This window comes from Eutrigla gurnardus (assembly GCF_963514095.1).
Source record: "Eutrigla gurnardus genome assembly, chromosome: 20".
Classification (NCBI taxonomy): domain Eukaryota; kingdom Metazoa; phylum Chordata; class Actinopteri; order Perciformes; family Triglidae; genus Eutrigla; species Eutrigla gurnardus.
In genome coordinates this window covers 1,859,980-1,880,656 of record NC_139931.1, presented here as the reverse complement: position 1 = coordinate 1,880,656, position 20,677 = coordinate 1,859,980, and the positions used below count along the sequence as shown (strand labels likewise).

General features: G+C 43.6%; 1 protein-coding gene across 1 annotated transcript in view; it reads right to left on the bottom strand.

Moving 5' to 3' along the window:
* The window catches only part of grin2ca (glutamate receptor, ionotropic, N-methyl D-aspartate 2Ca), a 58,272-nt gene that overhangs the window by 10,327 nt on the left and 27,268 nt on the right, over nucleotides 1-20,677 (bottom strand). The window contains exons 3-6 of the mRNA XM_084036198.1: nucleotides 17,416-18,017; nucleotides 13,500-13,614; nucleotides 8,361-8,572; nucleotides 875-1,043 (exon numbers count right to left, since the gene is read on the bottom strand). Coding sequence (XP_083892324.1) covers nucleotides 875-1,043; nucleotides 8,361-8,572; nucleotides 13,500-13,614; nucleotides 17,416-18,017 — 1,098 coding nt within the window. The remainder of the gene's footprint in view (nucleotides 1-874; nucleotides 1,044-8,360; nucleotides 8,573-13,499; nucleotides 13,615-17,415; nucleotides 18,018-20,677) is intronic.

The following is a 20,677-nucleotide window of genomic DNA, read 5'->3' as shown; positions in this document are numbered from 1 at the left end:
TGTTTTGCTTCACACAACCGCTGTTTATCACCCTGATGGAGAGCCGGTGGATTTACAGTCGGGACACTCGTACGAGCCATTAGCTCTCCTACGGAGGGCGATGCCTCATTGAGCACAGCCTTCCTGTTTGTGGAAAAAAAAACAAAAAAAGGAGGAGAAACAGGCCTCCGACTCCTGGAGAGGAGGGCCGGCCAGAGGAGGATTATTCACAAGGACAACTACTCCTCCCTCTTTCTGCACCAGTCCCCCCCTCCCTCCTCCTCCCCCCTCCCTCACCACACTGACCTTGGTACCAACACACTCTTGACTTCAAGATTGCCTTTTTCCTTTTTAGCTATTTTTCTCAACTGAAGCAAAAAAAAAAAACCTCTCTTGTCCGATGCTTTCACTTTGATTTCACTCTTATTTCACGTTAAGTTTAAACGGAGCCCAGAGAGGGGGGCAATAATCAGAGAAGTCTTTTTATGTTTGTAATTAATACATCCCAACGTGTGACAACGCCTCGTTAAGGTCCTTAGGGTGATGATGTTGTTGGTTATTGTTGGTTTTATTCATATGAGGCCATATTGTCATCTTATGGGTGTTTATTGATCACGGCAGTTGGGCTAAGATGTGGTAGCTTTCACTTGTTGTCATAGCAACGGCAAACATCCACTGTCCAGCAGAACCAAGCAACTTGTTTATATCGGCTATATGTGCCGATTTTATGTATATAAAATGGCAAAATGTCTTTTTTTTCTCTGAATATCCCCCCTATTGGCCCTAATACGCCGTTGTAGTGAATCAGTGGGTTTTCACTCTGATCACATTTAAAAGTAATTAACATCTGCATTCATACACGTACACGTGAGCCCAACGTGGGTTCCTGTCTCACCTCTCCGATCATGCCGTTCCAAATGCCCCGGACCAGCTTGCCGTGCTTGCCGTTGGTGACCAGGTAGAGGTCGTAGGAGAACTTGATGGTGCGGGACAACTTCTTCAGGATGTCGATGCAGAAGCCTTTGCAGCACAGCTTGGTGTACGGCTCCGTGTGGCCGACGATGCTGCGACACAGAAACGGAGACCACGTGACCAACAAACACAAACGCTGCTCCTTCAAGGTTTCACCGTGGAGGTCGGAGTCTCGCCCGCTTCTCATCGTTATAGATGATGCTATTAAACTCTCATTAGATGTTATCCACCCAGGAAAATCACCTATTATTACATCGACTACATAATTTGGGTTATATGGAAATCACAGTAATCAGAGGCTCATATGTGAAATGATGTGAAATATTTAGGAATATTTAGATACGTAGGGTTGCAGAAAAATCATTCAGGTAAATTCAGTGTAATAATCAGAATCACATGTATGATATGATGTAAAGCTGGATCAACATGCATCTTCATTTTGTTTTATATTCATATATTTCTTGGATAATATTGCACTCACCAATCTGATGATCTTGCTAAACCAACTACTTTAGGGTGCATTTTTAATGCTAATGCAGATACAGTACATCCGTTTTGATCGTATACTAAATCAATACGGCATTTTCCTTTAATGTGAACGCATACTCGACCAGATAAAGCAGATCCTACTGAGAAATATGAACAAAACACTTCAAAGCAACATAAATCAAAGGTGGTGAAACGGTAAATGATGATGAAAGACCGGCACACAAACATGGCTGAGAAGGGAGGGAGGAGGGAGGAGAATCCACGTGAAGGAGGGGGGAGGGTATTGGGGTGAGGGGGGTTACGGGAGGGACAGTTGGAGCGACTCCACGGGCTCGCAGCATTATGTCACGGCCCCGACAGATGGACGGACAGCTGGGCGAAACCAAAACAAATCCCACATTAAATTAATCACAAACAAACAATGGCAGACAGGAGCGAAAAACTCATCGCCGGATGGTTTGGACCGGCCGGTGGAAACGTTACCTGGAGGGAGGGTTAGCAAGAAACGTGCAGTTCAACCGCACACTTTTTCATGTTCTTTATCAGACATTGGACTGTATTTTGTTATATGTTCCTTCACTTGTTTGGTGCTTCATATTCTGGATTAGTCAAAAACAGACGATCTGGGGTGGGATCATATGCTTCTGTGCCGATTTTGATTTGTATTGCGATTTTACAAGTATTGCAATTCGATAGTATCGATTATTGTGATTCTTTTCCCCCCTTTTTAAACAAAAAACAAAAGTTAAATTATACTCCTAAAGACACAATATTATTATTGGTTACGGTCACTAAAAAATAAACGGAAATATATCGATTCTGGGGAGAAATCTTTATTTTAATGTCATTGTGTCAAAAAACAAAAAAACATGATTAATGAGAATACATTTTTTCCCAAACCCCTTCTAATCCAGAAAGATGACAAATTATTAGACATGTCAAAGTCGGAAACCAGAAATCAGCTGGTACACACCAATTTCAACCAATAATATCATGACATCAATCCATCAGCCAATCAGAGCTGGAGAAGGTGTTAATCTATACAACGGTCAGATCAGATCCTCCCGATGGTACGTCCCGCCTGCCGAAACACCTCACCACACGGATGATAGATGAACGGCGTTCCTGCTCGACTTTAAGATTATGCAAACTCACTTTCACACTGAGGATGGATGTTCATCTTCTGGTATTGTGGCACGCAGCGTCCCGTCACATTATCACAACTGGTAGTACAGCATATAAAACAGTGTTTTCCCACCGCTCCGGTTCTACCGTACGCTAAACCGTTTTAATGAGCACACGCCCCTGTGTAATACCACATACCACATGCCAGGCCTGCCTGCGTGACCCTGACAAACGTAATATAAAATAAATAAACCCTCCGTACAGTTCCTGATCTTCAGACGGAGCACGCAGCACAAGCTGAGCAGACAGTTTGAGGCTCGGCATACCAAGTAAAACGCGGCTGACGTAAGGACTGAAATCAATTCCCCCTTACTTATCGGTGGGATTAACCAGGAACGTGGGGATGAAAATGTCCTTCAGTTTCACACTAATAGGATGACGCCAGCCGACGTGAGTCAGCAAGAGGCACAGTGTCGTCCCGGTGCCTCGTTAAAACATCGCTCTAATTTAGAGAAACTCTTTTTATCAAGCGGAAACACTCGCTGGATTTATATGAAGTTTTTTTTTTTTAATTCATTATGATGTTATTGCTTCAGTGGAGTCGTCAGGTGGGCGACGTCCTTCCTCCACACCTGGTGTCCCAGGTGTACCGCCTCCACATGTCCAGTTGCTGCTTCGCTCGGCAGCCTCCGTCAGAGGCTTGATGGCCTGTCGGAGAGGCCTTGTCCCTGGACTCCCATCCCTTTGACATGGCCACAAACCCCCCCTTCCCAACAGCAAAACCTCCACCGGGATCGCCTGTGTCCTCGTTTTCTCCCGCTTTGGTTCTTTTTGAGTTCACCAACTGCTTCATCTCGCGGCGCCGTCTCTTCTGTGAACAAGGCTTTTAATTTCCCGGGCCGTTGTAGCGTAAGCGTTTGAATTCGAATCACGTTCAAAATCCTGGCTCCTCCGGTCCTTGGGCAAGGTACTGGACCCCAAATTGCCTCCCGAAGGCTGTGCCATTGGCATGTGAATGTGTATGAATGAGCTTCGATGCTAATGTGCAGGCGGCTGCTCTGACATCAGTGTATGAATATGTGTGAATAGGTAAATAGACTGAATGTAGTGTAAAGAGAGAAAAGCAACATATGGTCCATTTACCATGTCATTTATTTTTTGCCCGTGTTGTTTTGATATGCACTCTATTAATACACTTTTTATTATTAGCAGCAAAATCAACCGATGAATACGCCAGAACAAAAAAAATCTAATCTATTGTTACCAAAGGGTTTGATTTGTATTTGCAATATTTATAGTTTATGTCAGAGGTCATCCATGTAAAACAAATATCTAATGATGTAATGCTAAGACATTCAAATAACCTTTTTTGACAGATTCATATATTTATAGAAGATTTTTTAATCACAATTTCACCTCTTAACATTTAACAAAAAGGAAGATTTATATTGTTATATTATTTCATTATAGGTTGTTTTCATGTTAAGGTGTATTTTTGGACATATTTTAATTATGGAAGTAAAAATGTTTGGGATCAAATTATTTTGGGGACCCCCTGCAGTATCTCTGAGGACCTCCTCGGGGTCCTGGACCCTCTTTTGAAGATCTCTGGCTTATATGATAAAAGATCGGTACTATAATCTATTTTCTCCGTTTTCATTCGCCCACAGAGAGAGATTACTACGCCGTTAAATGTTTATTTGTTCCAAGGAACCAAACAGAGTCTATAGTGCATTACAGTGGGAGGCGTGAGGTGATGTGTTGGCGAGCTAGTGAGCCCCGACCCCCCCGGGTCCGCCAGACTAAAGGATCTGCACCCCCCACACATCAGGACCAGGAGGCAATGAGACGAGCAGGGTCGAGCCGAGCCACAACAAACCGAAAACAAATGAACACTTGAGAGGAAAACAAGGCCGCCACATCAGACCGCGAGTAAACAACCCAGGTCCCACCGCCCCCCACCCCCCCGTCTCACCAGCTGCCAGGTTTCAAAGCCCGTGCTTTTAGCTTCCCGCCTCCATTTGCATTCAAATAGAGCTTTGGGAATCGTTGCAAAATGTGAGAGTGCCAGGTTATTGATTCAACGTGTGGACATGATTTCAGAGGGTTGTTTGGTGACAGTATTATTTCAGTGTGTGCCGGTGGGCCTTCTTCTGTTAGCGGAGGGTTGTCTCCGTCCGCTCTGAAGTAAAGTTTAAAGACTCACTGAAGTATTCACCTCTTAAAACAGGTGGTACAGCTGCACCGGGGGGAGCCTAAATCAGGTTAGAGGCTGCAAAGCAAGAAGTGCCACTCCATCCTCCCGGTACAATCTGAAGAAAATGAAATGCAAACTGTTCCCAAGTGCCGGGACCAGAAGGGAGGAGGAGCGGGGGTCACACAAAGTGAATTTGAGGCGTCGCTGGATAATTAAACAAAAAAAAGAGAGAACATTTCTGCTCCACAGAGTTACGAGACCCACCCAGACATCCCTCCCTTCTTCTGAGGACTCGTTTGAAAACTAATTTGCGATGCGTCGAGAGCAATCGAATTCACGACTAAATACGTTTTTCTTTTGAAATGTTAATCACGGTGAAGTTTCATTGTGTGGGAAGGTAGTAGTTAGCAGAGCAGGCTGTGCTTATTCTATTGAGAAGTGAGAGGAAATGAGGAGAGAGGAGGGATGACTGGAGGTCTACAGTTGGAATTGAACCAGCGACGTTGCTCAAATTACTCTTGAACACACATTCACACAGGATATGCTGTTGCTCAGACCACTGGAGCAGATATCAGAGAAGTTCCTTGCCCAAAAGCATCTCAACTGTTCTGAACGACTTCTTAGTTTGGAATGTATTTTCTTGTTGATTACGTTGATGAATCACAAATGAGTTTCCCCAGGAAAAGGAGGAAGTCTGGGTGGTGGAGTTTTCACCAGGAGACCCACGTTGGCGTCCCAAAAACATAACGACATAGTTCGTTAACGACGTATTTCTAACTGCGACTATTCGGCCCTGAAATGATCCAGATCCCCGGTCACTCGTTAGATCTCGTTAGATAGGTTTTTACCTCTTTAAGTCAATGAGACGATCTGAGGAGAGACCATCGTATTCTAGATAAAATGCTCAGCTAATGTACGATGACTTGCATCGGTGGATTATGAAATAATGAGATGAGAGGGACGATACTGCGAGGTGTTGATGCTGAACCTCGGTGGACTAAACCCAAACCAGGCCACCAGACCTTGTGGTCCTGATGGTTGTGCCTGATAGACTGAGATGAGGCCTCCCAAGCTGAAAGGTTCAGGAACATCTGTACTGAACAGTAGTGAGTAGTACTTATATACGCTCTGTATATATGTACACATGCAGTGCACCGATGTGTGTTGAGGCTCGACTTTAATTAAATCCACTCATGATCCAGCTCCCCATTAAACACACTTAATGTGTGATGACATTATCTTCCCAGGTCAGTACCACCCTTCACCAGGGCGTTGCCTCTGAATTAATCTTTGGAGTCTGCCAGCATTGAGGAGGAGGAGGAGGAGGAGGAGGAGGAGGAGTGGTGTGTGTTATCGCTGGAGAAACATGGAAAGGGGAAGAGCTGGTGTTAACTGCTCTGGGCGGCTTCAGCCAAGTCTGGAACCGGGGGTTCTGTTTGGCGTTGGTTCAGTCCTCTCCAAGGAGGACGAGGAAGGGAAGCAACACAGATGGTCCGCCGGCCCGGCTGAATGCACGGCATTGAAGTGGGTCGAGGGGATTGGATTGGAGGACCTGCATGACCAATGAGTCCCGTTTTAGGATGCGCTGATGTGGGTCTGAGTTCTTGGCCGTGGTGGGGTCTGTGGGGGGCCCTTTAGGGGACGGATTTAGGCGATTCAGATGGAGGAAGGTGACCTTGCAGCACTGATTGGGGAACGCAATGCACAGTCGGTTAAATAGCTGACTCATCACAAATATAGGCAGTTTAAAAAATAATGTCATGGCCTAAACTTTTTAACACCGGTTGATTTAAATGACAAGAATTCTAATAACTTATCCGGCGTTTAGGTCACTGAACCTGGAAGGACGGCCAACATTCGCCGGTTCCAAATTCTCTCATGGGTTGTTGAGTTTTATCTCTTGTAAACTCCATATGTTTGGGTTAGGGACTGTTATAGTTACAGTACTGGGTGGTATTGGAATATTTTACTTGATCTTGCTATCAATATTGATTGAAGCTTTATTAATACTGCAGATAAAAATGAAACCTTTGGTACTAATTGAGTTTTCATGGGTAAAGTCAGCAGGATCGGACCATGTTCATAAAAGTCAGCCACACTTTTTATTGTGTAGGTGAGGTGAATGTGTAGGTAATAAAAAGGATTAAAGTGAGACGAACCATGTCAAAGCTTTAGCTTTTCAAACTGCATAATTTTGAAAAAAAGGTAATAAATCGTAATATATGTTATGTGAATACTCAGCATATCCCAAACTGTTTAAAATCACAATTAGATCACATCATGACTTTATTATCGTATCGCTGGTGAGTCCCTCCCCTTCAAAGTAAGTCTGATTATTATTTAACGGCTGTTGATTTTTTATTTTTTACATTCACGTCATCAGCTTTTCTCCTTCAGCTGAGCAAAGTGACCATTGCTTCATTGAACTTCTTACAGTCTATATCTGCCTTTTCACTATTTATTTTTTTTGCATCTCCTTAAAAGCGCACCGTTGTCCGACCAGGGGGAGTTACCCACTTTTTTTATTATTATTATGACAGCATGATCTGGTCAGCGTGAGCGATAAAGCACTCCGGTCCTCCATTACACTGAAGGGAAGCGATCCTCACCTCACGTTCCCCTCATCTCGTTAGCACTATTGTCAGTAATGGATAACGCCCCCCCCCCCCACTAATGAACACCAATATCAGTCTCTATGTGTTCAGGATTGATGACACGGCCTAATCGACCCCATCTAATTGATACCCCGCCGTGCAGCACATATATTTCCCTGATTGGGTCACCGGGAGATCCCTGGGATATTACACTCTGGCCAAGCAGCCCTAATGAGTATCTCACCTCGCTGAGTGATAAGAAGTCATGCCTGGGCTAATGGCGGGGGAAGAGCCTCTTAATCTCCTAGCTAATGGCGCTCTCCAGTTGGATGCAAAATCAATTAAGATCGGGCGTGTTGAACACACGAGAGTGCACGTGGGACTGTACGCCGATGTCAAATGGGTTTTAATAAGGTGGATTCTTTGAACACCAGGCAGGCTGCTGCACACAGTTTGGAAACAGCCAATGATTTGATGATGATGAAGAAAAAAAATCCTGGATGCTCAAGATAAAATGTTTTTACGTTTTCTGCACAACATCAGAAGGAAATCTTTTAGGTGACGTGTTTTTTGATTTACATACAGGGATCCAAACTCAATGGTGTGTAATCCATGGTACAATTCAAACGCGATCAAGGGAATTAAGGTCCCATGGTGGACCCCGGAAGAGGCGGGACCTAGTATATTTGATGACTTTCAGATCTCTTATAGAATTTCTTTGGATCTGCGTCTGCAGGACTCGCATTTCTGTTATTTTCCTGATCAAGCACACGATTTAAACATCAAGACAAATCTGCTTCTAGGTGGATAAAATGTCTAGATTTACAAGGATAATATGTGTTTTGTTAAATCTCCTGGCTCTTCTGGCTCTTTTTATTACACCCTTCATTTCGCTTTTTTAATTCAACGTAAAAATGCATGGAATTTGGGGATTTTTAAATGAATACTGCAGAAAAGAAAATATGGTGTTTGTTCCGATATGGTGCATCATCATCATCACTTACGCCTCGGTCTTGTTGGACTGCCGTCGACACGGCACCGTGTTGCTGACGCATGTGCCGGTCACCGGGTCCACCGCCTCCACGATCACGAAGGGCCTCTCCTCCAGCGTGGCCACCGTCAGGTGCCGGTAGTCCGACACCGGCTCCAGGTAGGATCCGTACCGCGGCCACACGGGGTACCGCATCTGCATGATCCCCATCTCGTAGGTCCCCACCTGAAGGATCCAGAGAGACGAGGCTTTAGAGGGAAAAACCTCCAGATGCTAAACTCACACCGCCTCTCATAAATCTCCAGCCAGTTGAGAGTATCTCCAACTCCAATCTTAATACAGTTGTCTCCGACTGTACACGTCGTTATCACACGTCCGTGTGATTTGTGCATCCGGTGCAGCGAGGAGGAAAATAGTTTAGAGGAAATTGTTTTTTTTTGGGTCACTGGGGGATGGAGAGAGTCCAATTACACTTCTAATGCAACGAGAGCGATTCCTACCCGCCGCTCTATTACCAGCCAGCTAATTCTAATTGGATGTTTTGGTGGAAATGAGCATTCGAGCAAGCCGGATGCATAATGAAGATCTGAAATCAAACATTTATTTTAAGAAGCTGTGTTTTAGAAAACGCAGATCTGCTCCCTCTGTTTGAATCCAGCTGTGACCAAATGGACCACAGTCGGCTAAAAAAACCCCGACTCATCCTGTTGATTTATGCTGACTCAGATGGGTCCTATTAAATGCTGCTTCGGCTGCCATAATTCATTCATGAATTACAAACACGAGACAGAGAAGCAGCTACATTTGGTTTTTAACATGCAACACGGATGATGAGGCGGTTTATCAGCAGTTCTTTAATATGATTATCAGGCACTGTAGAAATAAAAAACAGCTAATAGAGGTCAAATTTGCCAATTTTTTTCTCAGAATATTTCCCCCATCTGTTTTTTTTTTTTTTTTTTTTTTTACACTAGCCCTAATACGCCATTGTATATTGTCATTAATTATCCTCAAAAATATATATTTCAGCTCCTGAACCAAAGTTTCGCTCATGCAGTTTCACTTCTGGTTGCAAAAAGAAACCAAGATGGCCACTCATGACTCAAAAGTTCAGCCCACAAACCATTCGTCTAAAGAAAAAAGGAACGTAATGTAAACTAAACTCTTAAGTTAAGCTTCTTTCCTGTTAATTTAAGATGCAATAAATCTGCATCAGTATCATCCGTAGTATACACAGAAATCAATAACCTCTTATCAGATCAGTCTGTGTCATAAATTTAATACATAGTCCTGACAGGAAGCTTAATCCGCTGAGTCTACTGTGTGGGGAACAGGCGTGTCACATGATGGATGAGAGGAGACGCTTCCTCCTCTTTCTATCTCATTTTCTGCAGATGCATCAATTACACTTAAGAATTTACTTGTGGCAGCGAGGTCGCCGGTGCAAATGTGAGCTGGCTAACGTTTATTTATTTCACAGTCGTTTCTTCCCAGAGGGCCGAAAAAAAAGAAAAAGTCAGTCAGTCTGGACAAAATGTTTTTACCCTCCCACATAATCTGTGCTGTTTATGCAGGAAGGGGGACAATCCTGTCTGATCACACGGTCGGTGCAGCTCATCACAAAAACATGGGTAAAAAACACACAATCCCAAATTCTCTCTGGATTTATTTCCTCTTCTTCCTGCTGGTTAAATCAATCTTTCACCGCCGCTCCCAGGTTTTTAGTCCAGTTACAATGTCAAATTCAAGGGGAATATGCAGGCTTCATATGGATGCTGGATATCCTTGAAAACACTTGAATGTTAGTGTGGTGTTTTCAAGGTTTGAAAACTGCTTGGATGTAGAATAAAGGTCTTGAAATGTGTGTTGTATGTGATGACATCTATGATAGAACAGAGAAAAGAAGATCTCCATATTTGAGGGACTGAAAACAGCATTTTCTGACATTTCTTTATGAAAAATGACTTTTGATGATGAACAGATGATGAAAATAGTTGGTGATTATATTTCTGTGGATCTGTTAGTGGAATTAGATTTCCTTTCATTTGTGGTCCTTCTGTAAAAAGCTGTCTCCAAACATCATGTTGGTTGTTTAGAGGACAATAACATCTCATTTAATGTGATGAACAAGTGACATAATAAGTAGACTGAATACTGACCATTGGATTGGTACAAATATGGAGTTTACCACAGCTGGAAGGGGCTGGAAAAGCATGGAAATGCACCTGGAAATGCTTGAAAAGTGCTTGAATTTGACTTTGAGAGACAGGAAGTGGGGAAACATCATCCTCAAGCTTATTCTGAAATCTAAAGAGGCGATGTGTTTCTCACTGCTTAGTCGGTATATTACAAACTCCACTGGGAAATACTTAAATTAGATTTTTTTGGGGGTTACAAACCAGCCGGCGAGACTGTAATTTCAGGGTTTCGTGCGTCTCAGATATACAGCAGCTTTTCCGTCTCGCATATCACCCTGCCAGATAACGACGACAGTCAGGAACACTTCCCGTCCTTCGCCGTCGTTACTCTCTTTTTGTCACGCTCTCCCCTCCATCTTCCCACGTCGCCTCGAGTTTTACATGCGGGAGGAAGTCGGAGAACCTCCAGCCGAATAATGACTCTTCAAATGACTGCATTAGATGATAAAGTGGTTTGAGTTTAATAAACACAAGAGGTGAGGGGTGTTAATGCGACACAGGCCACACAGGTGGTGTGTGAAGGTAACGGAGAGGCTGCCCCTCTACAATAAGGCAAAAAAAAGGCAATCAGAAGATGGAATTGATTTTCAGCTCTCCAAGAAAAAGAGGCCAGAGGCAACAGAAAGTTAAGCACAGAAAAGCGAATCGGCTCTCACGCAACATTTTCTCTGAAATGAGCTTCTGTGTCGCGCTCTGGAAGAGTGAGAAGAACATGTTTTCTTCCCACCCAAGGTTTTTTTAACGTTAAAGGTCAGCGTCCACCTTAGACTCTGGTTCAAGTCCCGAGTCACGCCGAGAAGCCTCTCCTGCGGTGGCGGCTTGTCACTTTGGGATCCGATCAGCCAGACCACATGCTGAGGTGGCCTTTCTGGTTCTCGGCGAGACCGTGGACGCTACGTGGGTTCAGTCAGGACCGGTTTATAAAATCACAGGTCTCTGATCATCCACCAAGGTGAGCAAACGGGAAGAGAGGAGGGAAACCATCCCAGCTGAGACTCAAAATAAAAGCTTTTAATTAGCTTAATAACAGGGAATTTACAGGAAATTGAATTGTTTTTATCCACAATCCACGAGGTGTTTTACATCACTCGGGTTGGGAAAGAATCGATACAGCATTATATCACGATATCATTCTGGTATTATTACAACTGTTAATATTGCAAAGTTAAACCTTTTGGTAACAATTGCTTTTTCAGTCCACTAGATGGTGCTGAGGTTTTTTTTTTCTGGCGTGATCAAGTCAGCGGGATCGACGGGAAGTTGGTTGAAACAAAGATGCATTTTGCAGCAATAAAAATGACCGAAGTGAGGTGAAAACAGTATCTTATTAAAATTAAATGGCAGTCATATTGTGACTGACGTATCGTGAAGCCTCTAAATCCAGGTTACTGCTACACCGAACACAATTTGATTTCAGCCCTGGCTCTTTTGTCATTTCATTAAATCCGGAGGAGACCGTGTGTTACACTTCCAACGGTTGCCAACGTCCCTGTTTGTCTTTTGGCAGTGCAGAGGACGAGGATATTAAGACGGTGAGAATCCTCCCTGATCTACAGGGAGAGAGAAACGCCCTTCAACACGTCCGATGTCCGACAGCAGGACGGGGAAGTCTCAAGACGAGAAATCAGCTCATCAGGAAAAAAACTAAAAATAGAGGAGAAAGAAACGCTTCAGTTTGAAGGTGATCATGTTTGCCAGCCTGCACACTGCAAACCTCCATCCTGCAGACATTTAGCAGGTTTTAAACCACCTTTAAATCACATTTTAATGGGAACAGTTCTGTTCACTCAAAAGGAACCGCCAATATAAATCACATCACGATCTCTTGTCCTCTTTATGATTCGGCTTAAAATCATATTTTATACAATAATATGATAGACTTGCATAAACACGCCCAGTAATTTATTTTCTAACACATTTGTGTATCATTGGAGCCGCTGCTGTATTAATTATCACCTTCTGCATGCTTCTATAATCAAATAGCTTCCTCATTAGCTCACCTTTGATAACATACTGCAAATGAATAGGAAGTTGTGCCAGAAAACATGAATATATGACATAATTAACATAATTAGCTCTGGTACGCCAGCGGCTGTTTATTTTGAGCGTGACGTCTAACAACAGGAAGTCAACAGGCGTCGTACCCGGATTAATTAACTACCTAATGATGGTTAAGTTTTGGATGAATGTCCTGCGTGGGCTTTGTTTTAATATCTTTTAGACGAGACGGAGGGTGGGAGGACGTGGAGGCTACTAGTGTGGGCGTGAAGTCGTTCATCGACTCGCCTGACCAGCTACGTATGACATCACTGCCTTTTACAGGGCCGTACAGGTGCTGGAAAACCTTGGAAATCCTTGAATTTTAGTGTGGTGTTTTCAAGGTTTGAGAAGTGCTTGGATTTAGAATGAAGTGCTTGAAATGTGTGTTGTATGTGATGACATCTATGATAGAACAGAGAAAAGAAGATCTCCATATCTGAGGGACTGAAAACAGCATTTTCTGACATTTCTTTATGAAAAATGACTTTTGATGATGAACAGATGATGAAAATAGTTGGTGATTATATTTCTGTGGATCTGTTAGTGGAATTAGTTTTCCTTTCATTTGTGGTCCTTCTGTAAAAAGCTGTCTCCAAACATCATGTTGGTTGTTTAGAAGACAATAACATCTCATTTAATGTGATGAACAAGTGACATAATAAGTAGACTGAATACTGACCATTGCATTGGTACACATATGGAGTTTACCACAGCTGGAAGGGGCTGGAAAAGCATGGAGATGCACCTGGAAATGCTTGAAAAGTGCTTGAATTTGACTTTGGGGTGTTGGATACAGACAAAGACGGAAACCTGCTTCTGGTTCTGAGAGTTGCGTTCTGCTCCGGTGACTTCAGTCACAGTCGCTGTGGTGAAGTGAAGCGTGTGTTGTGTTGGCGTGTTGTGAAGACGCTCACCTTGTCCCACAGTCTCTCTCGGTCCAGAGTGATGATTATCATGGCCGGATTCACCAGGTAACCGTTGCTGTTGAAGGAGAAGTCGTTGTGTTCCCAGGTAACGTTCAACATGTGCCTGCAGGGAGACAATAAAAGTGTGACTTCGGCTTCCTGAACTAGAGTTTCTCCGTTCTCTTGTTTTGAAAAATGTTCATCTTAATGTCACATGTGATATTTCTTTTTGGGATACCGTATCGATTTAATTACTAGTTATTCACATGCAAAGATTGTTGGCAGACGGCGGCTTAGATTGCACAAAAAGTAGTATTTTGTTGTTGGACGTTACATTTTCCTCAGATTGGATGCATGTGATGGTGTTTTAGTTCAACAGAGAGAGTTTTCTTCAAATCAGGTTCTAGGAATATAACGCCTTGCTTGTGGTACAGCAACATTATATCACAGCTTGATACGAACTGTCCTGTCGCATAGACATTGAAAAGCGGCATTCATGATCCCCAGACGATGTACCTCACTGAGGTTTATGAAACCCTTGTCTTTTCCTCCAGTGCCACTAAGAGTTTCAATTTCTTTATTGAAATATTTGACTTGTTTGCTGTGAAAATTTGGTAAAAACACATTCATAATCCCTTCAGGATGGATTATTACAATTTGAACCCCCCTGGCTTTTAAATCCAAAGGCATCATCATGTGTTAACCTCGTTCAGTAACCTTATTCAAATGCATTAGGTTTATAAATTGGTCCTGTTCCTGCACACATTGGTGCATTTTTGACAGAGATAAAAGTCCAAAAGTTTAAAAAAAATAAATCTTTAAAACAGATCGAACGTCATCACAAACTTAACAAAAAGCAGCTTCGACCCGACAGAGACACAAGGTTTTCCCAGCGGCTTCCCTGCCTTGTGTGTGTGTGCGTGTGTGTGTAAAACACACACATCCTCCTTTTGAGTCCATTGTGTCGCCGCTCACATCCTGTCACATTAGACCCGCGGCGCCGCTCTCTCACCTCGGCCGACACTCCGGCGGAGGTGACGAAAACCCCGCTGGGAGGAGAATCGCCTTCAGCTCCGTCCGTGTGAAAAGCCTATTTAATCTGGTAATCTGCAGTAATCCCATTAACAGGTGAGCTGACTCGGTATCAAAAAAGTCTCCAATCAAGCGAGGACAAATCTGGAAACTGCAGAGAGGGGGTAACGTTTGATCTGGCGGGGGGAAGAGAAGAAATGAGTGACTATAAAGTTAATGGAAAGTGCTCCGTTGTGTCTCGCCGACCTTCGTGAGCCGCCTGCTGGGTTTACAAAGTCCCTGGAGGGGGGGATGTACAGTATCAAAGGCCGGGATAATGTTCGCCATGTTCCTGGACGGTTTGCGTTTACAAAAAGGGACGGTTGTCTCCCCGGCGGCTCCGAGGAAGCCAGAAGAAAAATCACTTCTGACACCAGAGGGAGGGGGATGTTTCATAATGCAGGAGAGGAAGTGTCTGCTGATGCTCGCCGTTCCACGGCCCCTTCATGACCCATCTGCAACGACGCAATCCCCCCCCCCCCCCAAATGACCTCGCAAAGCTCCAAGAGATGTATGCGAGGTGGCGAGGACGCGAGGCGAAGGATCGCAGCTCGGCCCCGAGGACGCGCTTTGGTTTGGGAAAAGTGTGACCAACTCAATAAACAGATGTGAAGTCATGAATAAATAAACAACTTGTGACCTGATTTCTCTGCCGTCCCCACAGATGCAGGTTCCAGCCGTTACTGCCGTTTCTTTCCGTGGCGCCGTATAGACGCCGTTCCTTTCGCTCGCCCCCCCAACGCGATAACAGACTACGAATATATAAACCGAGACACTTAAAGTGATCTATGATTCTGTTTTTCTGTCCTCCAACAGACCAGAAAGCAGGGGATGCTTTAGGGGGCGGGGCTTATGAAACTTTTCATGGGTCTCAACCGGATGTTTTAACGATGAAGACCCAAACGTCGAAGTGACGGATCAGAAAACACAAGAATCATGTCTCGATTCACGATATTATACCAATTTATACAAAAAAAAATCTCTGACGGCGTATTAGGGCCACAAATTTGCCACTTTAGAAATATTCGATATAATAAATATTTATCCTGTATATTTGAAATCCAGCTGTTGTTTTCTCTACCGTGACGGCGAGCTAGACAACTTCTTCAAGTCAGTCGTGATGATATTTATTTTTAAGTTATCGTGATTGTAGTTTCATTAACACTCGTTCTAACTGGCTTGTACGAGTGATTTAAGGACCCAAACATCCATCCTTAAAAATCATTTCAACGTTTGGACGGCTGCAGCATGTCATGTGACAACCAATCACAGCTGGCAGATAACTTTCTTTCTCCCGTAAATGTAATTCTACATCTGTTTTCATATATATATATATATATATGGAGAAGTTAATCATTTTAAGAGTTTACTGAGGACGTCACAACATCTGTTTGAAAGGTCATCCAAACTCAAGATGACAAGCCGTCACTTAGTTTAATTAAGTTGGCGAAGCTTTACTGTTAATTACTGCGGCCGTCGTCGTTGGGGTTGTGCCTGATTTGGTTGCTTAGTAACGGCAGGCTTCATAGGAGCGCCACCTCCCAACTACCTGAGATGACACTATTTAAAGTTTTTTTGTTGTTGGTTTTTTCCCTCCATCTTGCCCACAGCTGCAGTAACAGTTAGTCACGGCGAGTGCGTTTTCATTATCCTCAGTGTCTAGTTTACGGTCAACACAACAAACGAGCCATCATAAAAGCACACATGAGAGGGTCTAAAGCTGCAGGGCTTCATATCTCACGTTCGCCCCAAAGCCGCTGTGAAGTGGTCTCCACGGTAACGGCCGTTATTCTCCTCTTCAAGTCGGCCCCCAGCGGCCATTTCTTTCCTGAGTCTTTGCCAAGAAGAAGCATCACCGGCCACTCGGCCTTCGTGTGAGCCGATGCATGTATGAATGCATACAGAAACAATGTACTGTGAATCCTTGAATAAACAGTCGTATTTAAATAAGCTGGGTGACGACCGTTTATATAAATAAAAGGGCCGGTTGCTCAAAAATGCTGGAAAAATCATCGAGGCGTGGAATGACTCCTGCTGTAATAGCCGACGTTGTAAATTCAACATAATGTGAATTACAACATCACTAACTCACACTCGCCAATCTGCTGCTGCACGTTTCTCTCTTTTCTGTGTTTTCATTTGCCATATATTACTCCAAACTATGATTATGCACTGGATATATCTCCAATCGCTCCTTCTTCTGCTGTTTCTTTGACGTCAGAAAAACAGCTCTTTTATAGACGTAAAGCTGCCTTAAGGCTTCTAATGTGAAACATCTGTATTCCACTGATATAATCATGAAGTAGTAGCATAATAATCAAAATCGTACATAATATACACAACCAAAAAGTCTCTGGGTTTCTTATCTATAATAGAACAGTAGTTAGTTGCAGTATTAGTAGTTGTAATGGTAAAAATTATGGAGGGGATGTCCATATATGGCAATGACGAAAAACTGATGGAGGTCGTGCAATATATTGTTGATAACGTAGAAATGATCACGGCCATGTCCATATAGCTTACAAAATGACAAGGGTATGTCTATATATCGTACAATAAGTTGATAGTGTAAAAATGATTGCGATCATATCATGTCGATAACATGTCCATGTGTGGTGATAAATTGATGTAGAAATGATGGAGATCGTCTGCATATCGTAGCATAATCGTCAATGTAAAAATACTTGAGGTTATGTCCGTAGTTATGGTAGTCATGGTGACAGGCCTAGCGGGATGTGTGGAGTTTAATTGAGAGTTAAACTAAATGTGTTTCTGTAGAAATGTCATGGCTTCTTATTCGAATGTAAGTAATTAAAGTTAAGTAAAATAGGTGGCTCCTAGCCTTGCAGCCTACCTGAACAGGGTGTCGTTGGTCACGGACGGCTTGACGGGGTTGTGGCAGTCGCTCTGGCCCTCGGGAACGAAGCCTCTCTGTTTGCGGAAGCTCTGCACGCCTTTGACCACGATGGCCACGCCGTCCCTCACCCGCTTCCTCAGGCTCATCCTCCAGCGGTCCGTGATGATGCTGATCAGCCCCACGGGGAAGCTGTCCGGCGGCGGCATGTCCGGGTTCCCCACCGCCAGACTGGGGATAATCCAGATGTAGCCCGGCCCCAGTAACCGGACCTCGGACGCCATGCTGAACAGGTACTGGGCCTCTTCGTGGGAGCAGTAGACCAGCAGCACCTGGGCGTCGATCTGCTGCAGCAGCCGGCGGGCGCGGATGTCGTTCATGCCGTCGGCCGACATGTCGAAGGTCAGCACGTCCTGCAGGTCCCATAGGAAGTAGCTGGTGTCGGTGAAGGACTTGACGTAATCCACGTAGGTCTCGTAGCCCGGGTACAGGCTGGTGATGACCACGAAGCTGTCCCAGTTGTACTCCTCCATCACCTTGAACATGCCGTTGATCTGCTGCTCGATGGAGGAGCCCAGCTGCAGGAAGTTGGAGCCCTCGCCCTGCAAGGAACACGGAGAATGGGAGACCTTTATACAGGGTTCGTACGGGTGCTGGAAATCCTTGAAAACACTTGAATTTTACCAACATCATGTTGGTTGTTTAGAGGACAATAACATCTCATTTAATGTGATGAACAAGTGACATAATAAGTAGACTGGATTCTGACGATTGGATTGATACAAATATGGAGTTTACCACAGCTAGAAGGTGCTGGAAAAGCATGGAAATACACCTGGAAATGCTTGAAAAGTGCTTGAATTTGACTTTGGAAAAGGTGGAGGATCCCTGATTGTGGCTGCAGCTAACAAGCCAGATTTACTCTTCTTCATTTGTACAACCGTGCGTTGGGATCTCAGAAGGACCCTCTGGAGGACTCTGCAGGACCCTCTGGAGGACTTCTTTAGTCCCGTGAGGATGCACACACTCGGAGTAGTGGGATTAACCGGTGGGGGGTCTGTAGTGCAGCCTCAACAGCAGTGAAGTGCTTCTGCTTTATTTCGCTGCAGACCCATTCATCATTTTAAGCTCCACGTCTTGCTTTTGCGGTGTAAAATGCCGTCCTCCATCCCACTGTGCAAATTCAGAGGGATGGCACCGCCGCCGCGGTCGGCTCCGCCGCCGCGTTTAATCCGTCTTTTTACTGCAAAATGGAACGACCTTGAGGAGGAGCGAGGGCGTTTTCTTCGAGAGGACGGTAAAACAAATCCTCCGCAGCACCTCCACATGTCGTTTAACATAAAGCCTCCTTCGAAGAGTTTTTTCCCAATCTAGTTGTCAAACACAAACAACCCCGCTGTGATGTCACTGATTGGGGGCGTGGCCAAAGCTGCCTGCAAAAACGGCACAGCCAACAGTTTTGCTGCCTGTGATTTAGTATCGAGTTACCCTTTAAAGGTGCTCTCTCCGTAGCATTTTAAAATCAATGAATCACCAGCCAAACTAAAAGAGGAGTAAAACCGGCCGGTGCTCTTTTACTAGAAATCCTTCAGGTGCCGAGACCAGAGGCACAAAAATACAGAAGTAAAGTTAACATGTAATTAAATAAAGTATTTTTCCTTTAAATGGATGAAGGATGATGTGTTTCTTACCTGCAACTATATTTATACTAAATGTATTTATTTATTTCAAATTAAGGTATAAAGATGAGAAAAATGCCAAATGGATTTTCATAAATTTGCAACCCAAAAGTTTGATTAATTACTTATTACTAACCTATAAATCTTCAATAAAACCAAATTATGAGCTCACTAAAAGGTATATCAATAATTGTTACCTAAATACTATCTAATACTATTTGATATAAAACCTTCTCTGGAGAAGAACTGCACCAAAATCAATTCATTAAAAACACATTAACATAGTATTTATTAATTACAACGGCAGATGTGATGTCACAAATACCATAATTAATAACTAACAGGAGATTTGGTAAACTTTTGCCGTCTACTCAGCCGTGAGGAACCCAAACTTTGTGGAATCTAGAATCGGGAGTGTTAACAGAAAGCAGGCCAGCGGTCGTCTGCGATCCTCTAATTACAGTGAGGTCCTAATTAACGCTGATGGATTGATGCGCCGCCGCCGTCCGGCCGGAGATTATTGATCCTTCAGCAGATTCTCATTACGCCGCCTCATCTTAACCGCCGCTCTGCAAAACAAACAGCGTTCACCGTGAGTCATGGCAGCGGCGTGACGATGGTGACAGCGAGGATATAAACGTACAAATATGTTGAGTTTATGGGGTTTGTTGTTGTTTCTCAATTGTTTTTACTATCATTTAGAAATATATTTATTTCAGCCAAGTTCCCCCTGATCAGTGCAAACATACAAACCCCACATAGAGAGGTTCAACTACATATTATTAGAAGAATAATACAAATAATGAATATTAATAATTACAGAGCCGGGGGAAGCTGGGAATATTTAAAGGAAAAACAACTCAAAGATTAAAAAGGTACATTTATGAGGAAAAAATCTGATATTCTCTGAGATTAAAGAGGCAAATTAAGAAGAAAGTAAACCCTTTTAATGAGGAAAAAAAGTGAATAATCTCCCAGATTATGGTGATAATTAATGAGAAATATACTACGTTTCCTGCTGCTAATGATCGCCTTTATAGTAGGACCTTCAATATAACATGTCTTTATTGAACTTTCATGCACATTTTTATTGATTTTGTTGTAATATGGTTAATTTAGGATCTCCAATGAACATGATTAAAAAAAGAATATAAAAGGACATCTCAAGTACCCCTGCAGTAGTGTTTAAGAAACCCTGTTTAGACGCCTCCCTGTGTGTGTTGTCTCTGATCTTGTTGTAAAAGCTCTTTCTGTGCCTCCGTCTGCCCCCCCCATACCCCGACCCCTCTAACCCTCCACCCTGAGAGCCGGTGGGGGGGTCGGGTATCCTGAGACCACAAACAGGCCTGTGATCTCACTCAGCCCGTCTCCTGGCTGTCCTTGACAGAAGTTCAGCGCTCCGGTGATGTATGAGCATCTTACCGCTTCAGACGGCTGAATCCAAAGACTTTGTGCCTCCGGACCAGGAAAATATTTTCTTTTCTTTTCACTCGCTGCACTTTGTCTGCTCACAGTCCTTCTACTTCTTATATCCCTAAACGCTGATGTAGCCCCTTTACATTTAACATTGTTCATTAATGGAA